The sequence below is a fragment of the Sinohyriopsis cumingii genome, chromosome 15 (genome assembly GCF_028554795.1).
Source record: "Sinohyriopsis cumingii isolate HCF-2022 chromosome 15, ASM2855479v2, whole genome shotgun sequence".
Taxonomy (NCBI): domain Eukaryota; kingdom Metazoa; phylum Mollusca; class Bivalvia; order Unionida; family Unionidae; genus Sinohyriopsis; species Sinohyriopsis cumingii.
In genome coordinates this window covers 53,625,097-53,639,999 of record NC_142975.1, presented here as the reverse complement: position 1 = coordinate 53,639,999, position 14,903 = coordinate 53,625,097, and the positions used below count along the sequence as shown (strand labels likewise).

General features: G+C 33.7%; 1 protein-coding gene across 2 annotated transcripts in view; it reads right to left on the bottom strand.

Moving 5' to 3' along the window:
• LOC149781811 (coatomer subunit beta'-like) overlaps positions 1-13,147 on the bottom strand; it is a 61,837-nt gene extending 48,690 nt beyond the window's left edge. For both annotated transcript variants that reach the window (XM_089935983.1, XM_089935982.1), the window contains exons 1-4: positions 13,048-13,147; positions 8,788-8,925; positions 1,397-1,483; positions 725-851 (exon numbers count right to left, since the gene is read on the bottom strand). In XM_089935983.1, coding sequence (XP_089792109.1) covers positions 725-851; positions 1,397-1,483; positions 8,788-8,925; positions 13,048-13,050 — 355 coding nt within the window. In that variant the 5' untranslated portion in view covers positions 13,051-13,147. The remainder of the gene's footprint in view (positions 1-724; positions 852-1,396; positions 1,484-8,787; positions 8,926-13,047) is intronic.
• Positions 13,148-14,903: the final 1,756 nt, after the last annotated feature.

Below are 14,903 nucleotides of genomic sequence, written 5' to 3'. Positions count from 1 at the left end.
AAAGTACATATGTGGTAATGAGCTAAATGCAAAAACAATAAACCACTAAAATGTGAAATATGGGTCACAGTGATCATCGTTTGTTTTAAGAGTGTGGTAATAACACAGATCCACATAATCATCTAGTTTTGTGATTTTGGCATGAACAGTACTTGAGAAAACTCAGTCAGTAAAGCATAAATTATGTGCCACACTGGCCTACTTTTGTGATACATTACTCCTCACGATGCATCCCCTCACTGAGTTTTATGATTTGAAGTATAAAATTATGTACACACTGCCAGTGTGCATAAGTAAAAAGCTTAACAAAAGTCAGTAAAATGTGAAATATATGTCACCATGACCTATTGTTATAAGGGTGTCCTATTAACAGAGATGCATACAATTATATGCTTTAATGGTTCTTATATAAATGAAGCTTGATTTAAAACACAAAATTTAACCACAGCTGAGAAAGAAATGTAGGTTAAAGTAACATTTTTGTGATGAGGGTAGTGTACTCATGAGGATGCAATGCCTCACCAAGTTTAATTATTCCAGGTATAGTGTTCAGTATTCAAAAATCGTAAACTAAATTAAAACCAAGCGATATACAACTACTGTGCATGCATGTGCAAAGTCGAATCCCCTTCCCCTGTAGATAAGTGCTATGAAACCCATTCCCAACTGCTGATAATGACATTTCATGTGTTTATCTGGGGTGTAAAAAAATGAAAATACAAACCACTGCTAGTGAGGATGAAGGGCTGCGTAGGGTGGACAGCTATTGATCGGATGTAGTCAGAGTGAGCCTCAAACTGATGAACTCTCTCAAGAGTGTTGTAGTTGTATGCTCTAATGTGCATATCATCCTGTGGAAGGATAATATTTAAAAACTATAAGATTCTGTAGAGGCACTTCTTTGATTCAAACTGAACATGATCAAAAATTATTTCATAGCCTTTCCAGTCTTACATAAAACCCGGTGCATGTGTCTAAATTACAACAATGCATAAAATGTTATATCCATAAAGCAAAACATCTCTCTTAAAGATCACAAATACTCTCCTCTGGAAACAGATAAATGAATCTGAATATAAAAATTTTGAAATGTAGCTTGTAGTCTGTAAACAAGTATCCTTTGTATGGAGAAATCTTCTAAGCTGGAATTAAACGTTTAACATTTCCGAACATTTTTTTCCACTATCTTTTTGTATGTCTTTAAAACAAATATACCACTGCATTAGTTTGTCACTGGAATGAACAGAATAAAGACCTGAATATTTGGATATAATCAATCGTTTTTGCTGAATGTTCTAGACATTTTTGAACCGATAAGAAATAATGAAAAAATAAACACAAAACAATAAAAAAGAGCATTCTGTAAAAAGAACACATGCAATTCAGAGATACTTACCGACCCTGTAAAAACCCAGTTTTTCCTAGCACAAAATCTTGCAGCTCTGACTGGCAAATCACAAACCTCAAATGATTTGATGAGTTGCTGAAACAGAAATTTAAGAACAACCCTTGCAACAAATAACGAATGAGAACTGGAACAAAAAGAAAACTGAAAAAAAAATCATAGGAAGGAAATGTACTTTTCAAAAGTTTGCATGGATTTAAATAAATCAAAACCACAGAAACCTGAATGATGATAACATTGATTTCAACAATCAGTTTCATTCTGATGCTGAGAAATGGGAAATATGAAAATTTACCACTTGCAGAGAATCAACACTGACATAAAAATGCAATATAACAAAGATGTTTATTTCATTTCAACATTATGGACAATCTCAGCAAATGTTGAATTTGCACTGGTTACTAAGCAATGAATATGTTTCTTGACTTTAAGTGACATATTTTCATTTCACTGACACTGTACATTCTTGCTTACAAGTCCCACTGCCAACTGCACAGACCCAGATCTGCCATTGCATAAGGGCCTGTGCAGTTTGTTAGGAGTAACCAGAAGAACAAACAGTAAAGACCCTGAATCTGCAAGCATTATGTTATGGCAGATCAGGATCTTTGTTGTTTGCATATTCTCGACTTACAATAGAGTATAAATGGTATTTATCTGAATTATAATATTATTGCTATAATTGATTTTGAAGAGTTTCAATATATTTAGTCTGATAAATTTAAATACAACGTACTCTATAAAAACTTGTTTCAGAATTGATCTATAGGACAAATGCAATAAATGATAATCTTTTGCATTTTGGGATATGATTTTTTTTTTATTTTATTTGTATAATGATTTCCATAATTTTTAAAAAATTGAAAATAGTATGGAAATCAAAAGGAAACTAAATGAAAAGCTGGTACAATGACCGCATGTGTAAAATAACATTTATTGAGAAAGAACTTCAAGGGTACTGCTTGATGTAAAACTGTACGTAAATTTCTGTACATGCATATGCTTGCTGGTACATGTAGACAACAATATGGAGGTAAATTTCTGTACATGCATATGCTTGCTTGTACATGTAGTTGATAATATGGAGGTACATTTCTGTACATGCATATGCTTGCTTGTACATGAAGACAATAATATGGAGGTAAATTTCTGTACATGCATATGCTTGCTTGTACATGCAGACGATAAAATGGAAGTAAATTTCTGTACATACATATGCTTACTTGTACATGTAGACGATAATATGGAGGTAAATTTCTGTACATGCATATGCTTGCTTGTACATGTAGACGATAATATGGAAGTAAATTTCTGTACATGCATATGCTTGCTTGTACATGTAGATGTAATCAATAACATCAACGTATGTTGTATCTAGACAGTTTTTCTGATGTATACGTTATCATGGATGGGTGGGTGTGATAACCAAGAAATTTAAAGCATGGTATTTTTTATTATGTTGTATATATTCGTTTGTGCATAAACTTAACTAGACCACTGACAAATCAATGCTATTAGTGTATAATTTTGTACAGGTCAAGAAATGAAATTGAAATTACATGTTCAACTTATGCATTATACAGTACAAGGCAAACAAGAAAATATTACTATGAAGATATTTAAACTAAAACGTCCTTAGTCCCAAAAAAATTTTTTTCCCTCTTGCACTGGTTTTAAAATTAGGGTAGGCCTATTTTTGTTTTAAAAATATTTATTTAATGTAATTTTTTTTTTTACCATGGGGGGAAAAACTGCAAGGGTTGGCAAGGAGAAACATGGGTGGTAGGCCAACTGGAAACATTTTTTTGGGGCCTTATTTTACAACAAATATGTCCATTGCAGAAAATCATTTTAAGTTTGCATTTTGTGTATCTTGTGTATAACATTAAAAAATTCCCTAGTAAAAAGAACAACTGAGTCAAATGTAAGTTAGTGGAACACAAGCAACTTATAATTAAAAACAAAATATTTGCTTAACAGTTGGAAACTATGTCATAGGGACTGGAAGAATATACAAAAGTAGGAAAATTGTAGAAGCCCAGAACAACTACAAATGAATGCCAGACAAACCTTTTTCCAATATAAGACCTCACATGGTCAAAAAAAATTATTATAAAAATAACAATGTTAAAAATTATAATGCAAAAACATTTTCTGATATACATGATCATAAAATTATCCTTCTGGGTAACTACTGCAGGGTGTGCAAATTATCACCATGTAATTCTGTATTCAAGTTAGGGATATTTGCTAATCCCCATATTCTGACTACTTGTTATCTGATGCCGTCCATGCTACCAGTCCCTTTAGGGTAAACTCTTAAAGAAACAATACTCCTGAATTTTTGTCTTTTGTCTTACCCCATATTTTAGCTACTTGTTATCTGATACAGTCCATACTAACAGCCTCTTTAGGGTAAATGGTAAAACCCTTAAAGAAATAATATTCCTGAATTTAAGTCTTTTTGCAACACACTAACATTTGGTAGTGGTGTCTTCCATCTCTGGCTCAACATGCTTCAGCTAAAGGGATATGGCATGGTTAAACAATTAAACTAATTACAATTGTTGTTGCAAATTATGTTGGCTTATTGGGTCATGGCTAAACAAAAGTCCCAGGTGAATTGTTTACAGTTCCTAGTGCTCAATAAATCCTATACCTCAATGTCTGTGGCCCCTCTAATATCAACCCATTGGGCTTGCCATAATAAAATCCAATTTGTCTGAGAAAACTTGCTGATGAAATGCAGAGATTTATTTTCAAGATGTTGAACAACTAGTAAATTATAATATTTATCCCCACGGATGTCCTTATCCTTATGAAGACTGTCTACTTAGACTTATATCAAAAGCTATAAAATTGTGTACAAAGTGAAGCATGTGACCTACTAATTGGAAGCATGTGACCTACTAATGGGAAGCAGATTGACTGGATTACCTATAATTAGTGCTCAAAAGGGCTTTAATGTATGTGCAGCAAAGGAACCAGCCAAAACCAGTCTAGATGGTACCGGAACTGTTCAGAAATTGTTGCAACTAGCGCAATGATGTGTGCCTCTGTAATGGTATTAAAAAGCTAATGCATCTACACAAGCTGTCAATTACTTTATTGTTGTAATCTGGAGAGTTTATGCCAAATGCAGGACATTTATTTCAGTAATATAACACAGGGATCAAATGTGGTTCTGATAACTTTCGAGTCTTTGATTAAAAACTGGCTTCCTTTTGACAGAGTTGGGTTATAAAAAGAAAGACCAACTAACAATAATTTTTTACATTAATTAGATTTTTTTTATTGGTGTTATTTAACTGCTATTGCATTTTTCAAGATGTTTAAAGGGAACTGTCCCTTACTCACTGGCATAATGCAACAGTAGTTAAAGGTACTAAAAGGCACCAAAGAACATCATCAAAAGTGTAAAGATAAACTGTATAAATCAAGACACGCTTAAGAAGTCAATGAACATAAACATTGTTGATCTACTCAGTAAGGAGAATATCGATATAGCAATTAGACCTCTGGACCTGTAGGTAAATGTTGCTTATCATAAAATATTTTGAGATCCAAATAAACACGTTATCTTTTCATATTTAAAAAAGCCGCTGAATATCGTGTGAAAAATAATAGTAAAAATATAGAGCCAGGGCTTGTGGAGTTTTAGCAAGGGCTTGTGTTATTGTTAAAGTCACCAGCCTTGGGCCTGTTATAAAAAAAGATGTTCTTTGAGAGCTGGTTCCTGACAAGGAATTATATTGTATAATGATGACCAGAACCATAATGATGTAAGCTCTGCTAAGCAAAAATAAGGACAAGTTTGTGGTCTTGGATGGAAAACTTGCAGACAGCTCATGAATAGCAAGGCTGTCAAAAATTTAAATTGTCTGATTATATTTTAAAAGCTGATCTGAAATAAATTTAACAAATATGCAAACTTGTAATATATTTTTCTATTAGCAGGAATGATCAGTTACAAGTATTGTATACAATAGGGACTAACTACACTGTGACCATTCTGAAGCACAGTCTGTTATAACACAAACTCAGATATAAAACAACTGTGGAGTGGCTCCAGAAATTTCACATACATGTATTTCTTTCATAGAGGAAAACAATAAATATTTTTTCAAAGTATGAGAAATAATGTATAAAATGTTTATTATCATTCTGGGGAAGTGATCAAGTATGAATTTAAATATAAAATGATAGGCATGCCTCCTGAAATTTCATTTACATGTATTTTTCTTATACACGTAAAAGAAATTCCCTTAAAAGTACAAAAAAATGAGTAAAAATGTTTAACATCATTTTGGGGAAGAGAGTGTGTAAGAATTCAAATACAACATGTATAAAGTAGAATAATTTTTATTATAGCTAGCTTGGGGGCAAATGAAGTAATTTATTAGGTAATCAGAAAACTTGGCTGGGCAAGTGATTTGCCATAAACTGATTTCCCAGTGACAACCATGGATTTTTCAAAAAATATTTAACTCCTAATATAGTATAGTAAAGTATAGTATGAAAAAAGGAAGATGTAATTGCCTTAACCTAAAGTATACAAGATGAGCTCCTAGAAAACAATTAATGATTATGCTTTTTAATCACTTTTTTAGTACTAAACTTGTTTGAAGCTCAAACCATCAGTTAAAAGTCATTTCTGGTATTGCTGAAAGAGGAATACAGCTATGAATGCTTAGTAGTGTCTTCTTATAAACACTTGATCTATATTAAATCTACATGTGTCAATTACTCTGGCTACTTAGTTATTGAAAAAATTTGTGGTTTATATGTATATTTTGATGTTGAAAAGACTACACAAAATGATGCATCTTGGCTATCAATATGTACATTTAACTGTGTAAAAACGTTGCACGGAAAGGTGGATTTTCCTAAATCTGTGATGCATGTAATATAAGCATCAAGGAGACCTATTTATATTTTTTTTCTAGCACATCTTCAGGACAAGATTTTTCTATGGAGCAAGTCTCTTGTCCTTGGTGGGTGGCTGTGTCAGTGTGATTTAATTTTCTGCAGCACCATTTTGTGTGTGATTAAGATTTTTTACGTAACTTTAACAATTTTTCAGCCATATCACTACGATGTCTGCAGTGTGGCAGTTTATAGTGATGCATACATGCCAACCCCTGACAAGGAAAAAGTGTAACCCAAGTGGACAAAAAGAGGAAAACAAGCAGAAAAAGAGGAATCCATAGATATACATGCTGCAAATTCAATAAACAACGATTTATTTGCCCCTCTCGTCTTTTAAAGCAACAGATTTTCAAGTTGTATTTTAAAACACTTTGTACCAGCTGAGACCATGAATATTTTGCACACCAGTAGAGCACAAAGTACTAGGTTACTGAGCCTGGATCTGAATTTACTTTTATGTTTGTTAACAATACTGAACAATCTCTAACAGTCAGCATTAGAATGGTAAAGAACCAATATTCCTTTCATAACCTGACAAAGAGGAAATTTATATCTTCCAGTGCTTGTGTCTTTTAGCTGGGAAGTAAGGTGACACTGCACATCAACTCTATCTGCATTAAGTATATTGTCAGGTAGAATCCCAACTTTATACTTCAGGAATTCTCCTTCCTGATGATCCAAGGTAGACAAGGATGGTAATAGAAAGGGATATCTCTTGACAAAGAATCTAACACTTTTGAAGCTTTTTGACTGTCTCTTATTTACATCAGCAACTGAAGCATTTAAAAGCACTTTATCTCCATAGGGGAATTTCTGGAGCATGTAATCACAGGCTGTAGCATAATAATCTCTAACATTATCATAAAACACCTTCACAGCTAGAGTAGAATTGTTCTATGAATTCTCTTGCTTCTGCACCAATAGCAAGATCTTCATTATCTTTCTATTAAGAACTCGGTAAATAACACCTCTGCATTTATAACATTCATGTCACCACTTTAGTTCTGCTGTAGATAAGATGTTACCTTTGTATTGGAGTTCATAAGACGAGCTAATTCGATGTGTTTCTTTGTTTTCAAGTGTTTCTCCACATAAAATTTACCACCATGCCCAATATTAAAATCGTTTCCGCACAGACTGCAATGAGCATGATGCTGCCCTAGAATACAGGGACTCGTATTGTTTCTTAAAACTGACATGTCATACATGTACTATATAGTACATGTATGACAGGTCAATTTTAAGTAACGATATGAGCCCCTGTGCCCAAGAATGGAACGCTGTATTATGCCATTCATGTATTCATCTTTGATGGATTCTTTTTTTATTTTTTGTCTTTTTCTGATCCACATGTGAAATTCTTGGAAAAATTATATGTGCTCTAACACAAACATTGACTAGAATACATCTGATGACTTTTAGCCCCAAATAGTAATATTCTTTCCACACGGCCTGCAATAGATGTCACGTGATGCTGCCCTCATGTCCTCATCTTTGGAAGATTCTGTTATTTTTTGTTACGTTTATTTTTGGCCTTTTTCTAATCCATCTGTGAAATTATTTGAAAGGAGATATTTTTGCTCTCGTACACGCATCAACTAAAATAAATTATACTTTTTAGTGCCAAATACCTATAGACTGGTTCTGTACTAAATATAAATTAGAAAAAAGAATCTGCGAGTAAAGATTAAAAATAAGAAAACAGTCTGTTCTCTCCTCACTAAGCCATACAGCTGCTATAAATAGAATATGAGGTCAACAGTTAGAAAGTAGAACCTGCATGTCTCTGGGTAATAGGATAGTTCCTGTAAACAGAACATAATAATGTTAGGAAAGTGCACGGACAAGCGTACTCTTATATTTTAGTTATGTAGAAGCCATCTTTTTTAAAATACGGTCTGTGGGATTAATGGGATGTTAATAAAAACGAGAAAACAAACAACTGATTTTTTTTGGAAGGTGGATATACCGAAAAAGCGTAATCCATATACGTTTACGCATAAGGCATAATTTAGTGGAAAAAAGCGTAATGATTGGCATGTATGGTGATGCCTAGCACTGGGGCATCATGGCGCAGATATGTAGCATGATGTACCACCCAGTCACATTATCCTTACACCAGGCTGACCAGTCCTAGCACTAACCTCTTAATGCTGAGTGCCAAGCGAGGCAACTGTTAGTACCAGTTTTGTAAGTCTTTGGTATGACTGCCGAGGTTCGAACCCATGACGTCCCGCTTCCAAGGCAGACACTCTAACCAATAGGCCACTGGAGCGGTCACAGCACTGTTTTTCTCATGTACATAGCAGTGCAAAAAACAGAATTTACCATAAAAACAAACTATTCACAAATATGAAATTATACAAGGATAGTTACTGTCTTTGGGTAACAACGAAACATCAAAATTTATTAACTGCTTTGAGGTCATTAAAATTAAAATTCAATGAGAATACCTGCGACTCAAAGTTCCAAATGTGGACATTCCCATTGTACAGACTAGCCAACATCCAAGGCTCTGAGGGATGTAGATCTACAGACTTAACTCTGTCAGATCGTGCTGACAATTTCCGCTTTATATCTAGCCGGAGAGGCTGAAAGATAAAAATGAATGTTAATAAAGTCTCAATAACTGAAAAGTACACACTTGAAAATACTAGTTTCATGTGACAAACTACTATCCAACCAGACAAAAAGTCACAAAATTGTGACATTCTTCAGGGCTGAGCAAATTTTTTTTTTGACCACTAGTCCAGGACAAGTGGTTTCAGAAAATTCACTAGTCCCACCTTTCTCTTCACTAGTCCCACCATACTCTTCACTAGTCCCACCTTACTTTTCACTGGTCCCAAAATGGTAATCACTTGCCGAGATTTGATGAGACAGATGTATTTAATCCATAGAAGAAAAAAAAAAATAATATGCAACATAATTATTTCTTAAAAGAATTTTATTTTTCAAAAACATTGGTTGTTATACATTTGGCTTCTTCAGGTTCATATATATATGTTTTAGCTGATGGATTTGAAAATATGTCCATGTATATGTCTGCCACCTGCACCAGCACTAAGCCAGCAGTTGATAGCTGTGTCTGGGTTAAAGTCCTCAAGCTCCAATCCAATTGCAGAAATGTTCATTAGCATTTGTAAACTCTTTTGGTTTCAGGAATTCCTTGAAGAAGTCTTCTCCGAATCGCTGTTATTACCTTGCTTTTTTGGTTGGGGGGGGGGGGGGGCGGGGAACAGACAGATGTCCCCCCACCTCCAAAAAAAATCAAAAGGTGCTTTATATCTGTGTGTACCCCCTCAGATATGCTGTGTGTTGTTGTTCAGCTACAGAATTTTTATCAAAAATTTATTTTGAAATTTTTGATGGGGTATTTTATTTCCCTTCCTTGCAAAAATAATTTAGCAAACTCATTTTATCCACCGAGTAAGTATCAGCTTGCTTGACAACTACTTATAACGTGATCATAACATCAATTTTCTCTTTTAAATACGAACTGAAACAGCTCATTAATTAGTGTAATTGTTTCGCTTCAAACACAATATCGCATGTGGAAGTTAATCATCTGTATAATCAATTATAAATTAAAGAATCATTACTGTCACTTAATCAGTTCATGATGGAAACCAAGAATGATGTCGGTAAAGTACCTTTCATTAATTTAATTACACTGACTCGCTGGATTAAAATCATAGTGAGCCGCTCGTTATGATCTAGATTGAGTAAACTCATTGCAACAAAACCACTTACAACACTGCTAATTGATCACACTAGCTTTCTTTTGTTTGACGTGTTTTGATTTGCCGATAATTTGGTCGCTTAGCCCAATATGCAGTCAAGCAGTAACAGGATGTAAATGTATACATGAAGAGGGGTAGAATCAAGTATTTAGTAAGCCCAGAGGGCATGATTGGCCAAATAAAGGTAGATGTAGTGATTAAAGCATGAAAATAAGGACTAGTCCGACTTTTTTTATAAGCACTTGTCCCGGACTAGCGACCTGGATAATTTTACTTGCCCGACTTCAAAAGTGACTAGTCCGGGACGTCGGGCTATGGGATTTGCTCAGCTCTGTTCTTTTATTATCATCATCCTTAATTGCATCCTTCAGAACTGACAGTTATAACACAGATGCATAATAGCGTTTTGAAAAGGAACAGTTCTCCAAATAAAATGACAACTAGATTGTTAGTGTCACAAGAAATCATTATGAATTTGACAGCTATGTGAAACTGCTATATCTACAAAGATAAACCTTGTCTCTTATTATCTAAGGGCCATTTATCTTAACTGTTCAAACCTGTATTAGAGTGGTTTGAAACTAACAGATGTTTTCACTCTATGGTCTATGGATAATATTTAATGATTTTTTTACCCATGTTGGAGTACAAGGCATTAAAGTCATGTAGAGGTTCAATGCAAACTATTTCAGTAACGGGTGTCATCAAATAGTGTCAAAAAAGTGGTTTCAGACAGGCTGGCTAATTTCTGTTTCCTGATCTCTAAATAGCTTCTTTATACCCACAACTTTTCCCAAATGAAGACTCTATCATACATGTTTGTGGTATATATGTGCCTAAATCAGATTATGTTAATGTATGTTTTGCTTCATTTTATCATCCTTTAAACCAATTTTGGCATCCCCTTCTTCCACTGCAATACAGTCAATTGAATTTATTGGTCAACTGAACTTGAATGTATGTTTCTTTTGCTTCTGTCAGAATTTGAATTTATTAGGAAAAAGACAACAAAATAAGTAAAGTCCAACTAAAACAATACGACTTTAGTTTGCAAAAAAATATCAATATGGGCAGCCAAGTGTGTGAGATATTCCTGAAAATATGACTTCTTGTTCCGATATTAATTGACTTTGGAACATATTACACAAAGACGTTATTTAGGCAGTAAGATGACAACCTAAAAAATACAAACATATCTGGGGAGGCAGCTTACACCATAGGACTACTGGAACTGTAGTCCTACAACGTAAGACATATCACATATTTTTGTTCTGGTGCGATATCTTACTGCCTAAACAATGGCCTTGAGTACCATGTTCCTATGTCAACTGACAGGAGACTGAAAGGTAACATTTTCAGGAATATCTCACACAATTTGCAACCCTTCCTGACACTATTCCACAAATTTAAAATTTAAATCTATTTGACTATACTTACTTTGTTGTCTTTATCCAGATTGAATCAAAATCTGACTGTAGCAAAAGAAAGCATTTTAATGTTGCGTTCAGCTGGCTGGAATGCAACGGAAGCCAGGAATGCCTAAATTGGATTAGGTTGAAGAATGTTTCTTTAAAGAAATAAAAATATACTAATACTGAAGAAAATGTTCAGATAGCTTTGTATTATTCAAGATATTTATCATCCTTTTAACCAATTTTGGCATTCCCAGCTTCCATCGCATTCCAACCAACTGAATTGTAGGTCACTGGAACTTGAAAACACATCCATTTGAATTTATTCTAAAACAGACATCCGTGTAAAGTCCACCTAAATCAACATGACTTTAATTTTGTGGAAAAGCTTCAATATTAGTCCTACATGTAAGACCTGATGCTGATATTTATGTATTGGGCGTCAGGATCTTACTGCCTAACTAACAGCACTGTGTAGTGTGTTTTGATGTCGACTAATATTGTAACGAAAGTAAAATTTTCAGGAATATCTCACACAACTGGCAACTAAAATAACAGTGCTTTTCTACAAAGTAATAATGTTTTAGTCAGACTTTACTTACTCTGGTGTCTTTTCTCTAATAAATTCAAACTCTCACAAATGAAATGGACCTGTTTTCAAGTTTCGCTGGCCTACATTTCAGTTGACTGGAAAGCGATGAAAGCCAGAAATGCCGAAATTGGGTTAAGTTAAAATATTATTCTTTAACGAAACGAATAAAAATATATTATACCTATTAGAACTGTAAAGCAACGTTTCGTTTTGATCACAAAACATATCTGCCACATGAACCTACTTGCACATACTTAGGCATACCTCGACTACGGTCGCATTGCAACAAATTCAAATGTATGTCAATGGAACATGAAAACGCATCCATTTGCTAGTGTCATATTTTCATTCCGCTAAATGTGTGAGATATTCCTGAAACTCTGACTACTCGTTCCGATGTACAAGGCTGTTATTTGGATAGTAAGACACAGCACCTAAACAAAATCAACATGTACTATGTCTTACAAGTAGGACTACTTCATTACGTGCTGCTAAGTGTGAAAATGTTCTTGACAATTTAGACCCTCATTCCGATGTCAGTAAACATCAGAACGATCTACACAATGTCGTTATTTGGGCAGTAATACATAGCACCAAAACATAAAAAACATGTGATACGTTTTTACATTTGATCACTACCTGAACCGTAGCTGACGATTGAATTAGGTGACCCCTTTTTTTGTCCCTATGTGCGCTGCTTTGTCAGCCTTATTAGAAGTTAATTGAAAATCGACAAAGCCGCAATGATGTCCCTATACATGAAAAATCTTAATCGTGTCTGCATGTGTCTATTTTATGTCACAACTCGAGTTGAGAAGGTGAAAGTTAAACTCAATTCGCCGGCTTCAAAAGTTCCAAGCCAACTTCAATTGCATCTTTACTTCATAGACTTTGCCAAGAAAAACTCTTGACTTTTATGAAAAAAATAAAAAATGTCTGAATGCAACAATAACACCTATTACTCACCATTTCTATCAAATAAATTACAATGTGGAATAAGATAACTTATTACACTAAAGTAAAAATACGTGGCCACTGAATTTGCGCATGCGTTTCCGGATGTTATATGTTATCTCAACGTATCACGTTGGGTGGAAACAGATACTACAGTTTTAGCATTTGAAATACGGAATGTGTATTTAACAAAAATTAAAGAATTTTAAATGAATCTGATCATTATTATCAAATGTTTCAAATAATATAAAATAATATATTTTATTTCTGTCAGATCTTGATAGGGTTACAAGCAGTACGGTGTCCCAAAGAAAACAATAGAAATGCAAATCACACGGTTATTATATAGCAATCTATAATTTTCCTTCATTATTTAATTTGGATTATGAAATGATGAGGTTAGTCTTGGGCTAATTTCTACAAATAATTTTCCAAAATGAAATTTGACAATCATCTTCTAGTTCCACAATTTGTGTACAACATTTTTTCGCAGTATTCCATGTAAAAGCTGTGAGGGATTTTTCTCCACAACAGCACCTCTTTGTCTCAAAACTCAAAATATTATACAACAGAAGAAAAAAAATTAAAGTTTCATGACACTTGGAAAACATTAGGCAAATGATCAAAATGAATCAGGATTTCATATTTTTGTTTCAAATATTTTATTTGGTCCAAAAGGAGTGAAAAGAAATCTGAAATGCAATGCAAGGAAGGAAAACTTTCGTGATTAATATTTTCATTAGCACTATATATTAATTTCTCGGTAAATTTGTTTTCTTTTCAGAATCATGATATCTCATAAATGCATAAGCTACCTTACGTGGTTTGTCAAATATGTAATAAAGATTATGTATTTAATGATAACTAATGAATTATATATATATATATATATATATATATATATATATATATATATATATATATATATATATATATATATATATATATATATATATATAAACTGACAACGAACAATGCGAAACTAGTATCTAGCTAGCCTGAACGCTTTCGACTCTTTAATGAGTCTTTTTCAAAGACAAATACTAAACATAGACAATACAAACAAAAAAACATAAAAACGGTTATGTTTGCGAAAGTTTACATGGCTGATTCTACGGGAATTCAACCTTTTAACTCTATTATGTGTCAACTAGTTTATTTCAGCTTGCTGCTGATACTGGAAAATATTTGTATTGACGTAGAAATTGATGAGCCATAACGACATTCTGTTATTTTATGTAAATTTATGTAAGCGCAGATTATCTCCCGTATATTTCATTGTTATAGTAGTCATAGGCTTTTAAGCAAATTTAGAAAATTATTTGAAAGAAAATTTTTCGGTTACAAAAGATAATTTTATTTGTGCTTGATTGTCTTTTGCTAGTCTTCTTCATTTAAACATTTTGGTTTCAATGTTCTAAGGCGGCGTATCCATTAAGATTCCTTTTCTTTCCTGATTTGGGGACTCCAGTTGGGGTTGTGAGCAACATTTAATTAGGCGATTCGTGGGTGACGCGGTAGTCCTACAATATAAGACACACCGCATGTTGTTTTTGATTTAGCACCACCACCACCCCCAGAACAAAAATATCGGGTGATGTGTCTTAAATTGTAGTTTTAGGTGATGCGGGTAATATCAAAAATGTTCTTTCCAGCAATAAGATTCTTTTTTCTTTCACTTCAAGAATTTTCATTACAAAATCTAATATAAGTATATAACTATTCTTCCATAAATCAGAGCAAGAATACCTTTGTCAAGCTATTTGAGGGCCTGTTATTTGTTAATACCAGAAATATAACCCGACTAAGCTAGAAAATTTTATGAATCGGTCCCTTAGATACCGTAGTCTATCGCAGGTGCTCGCGAG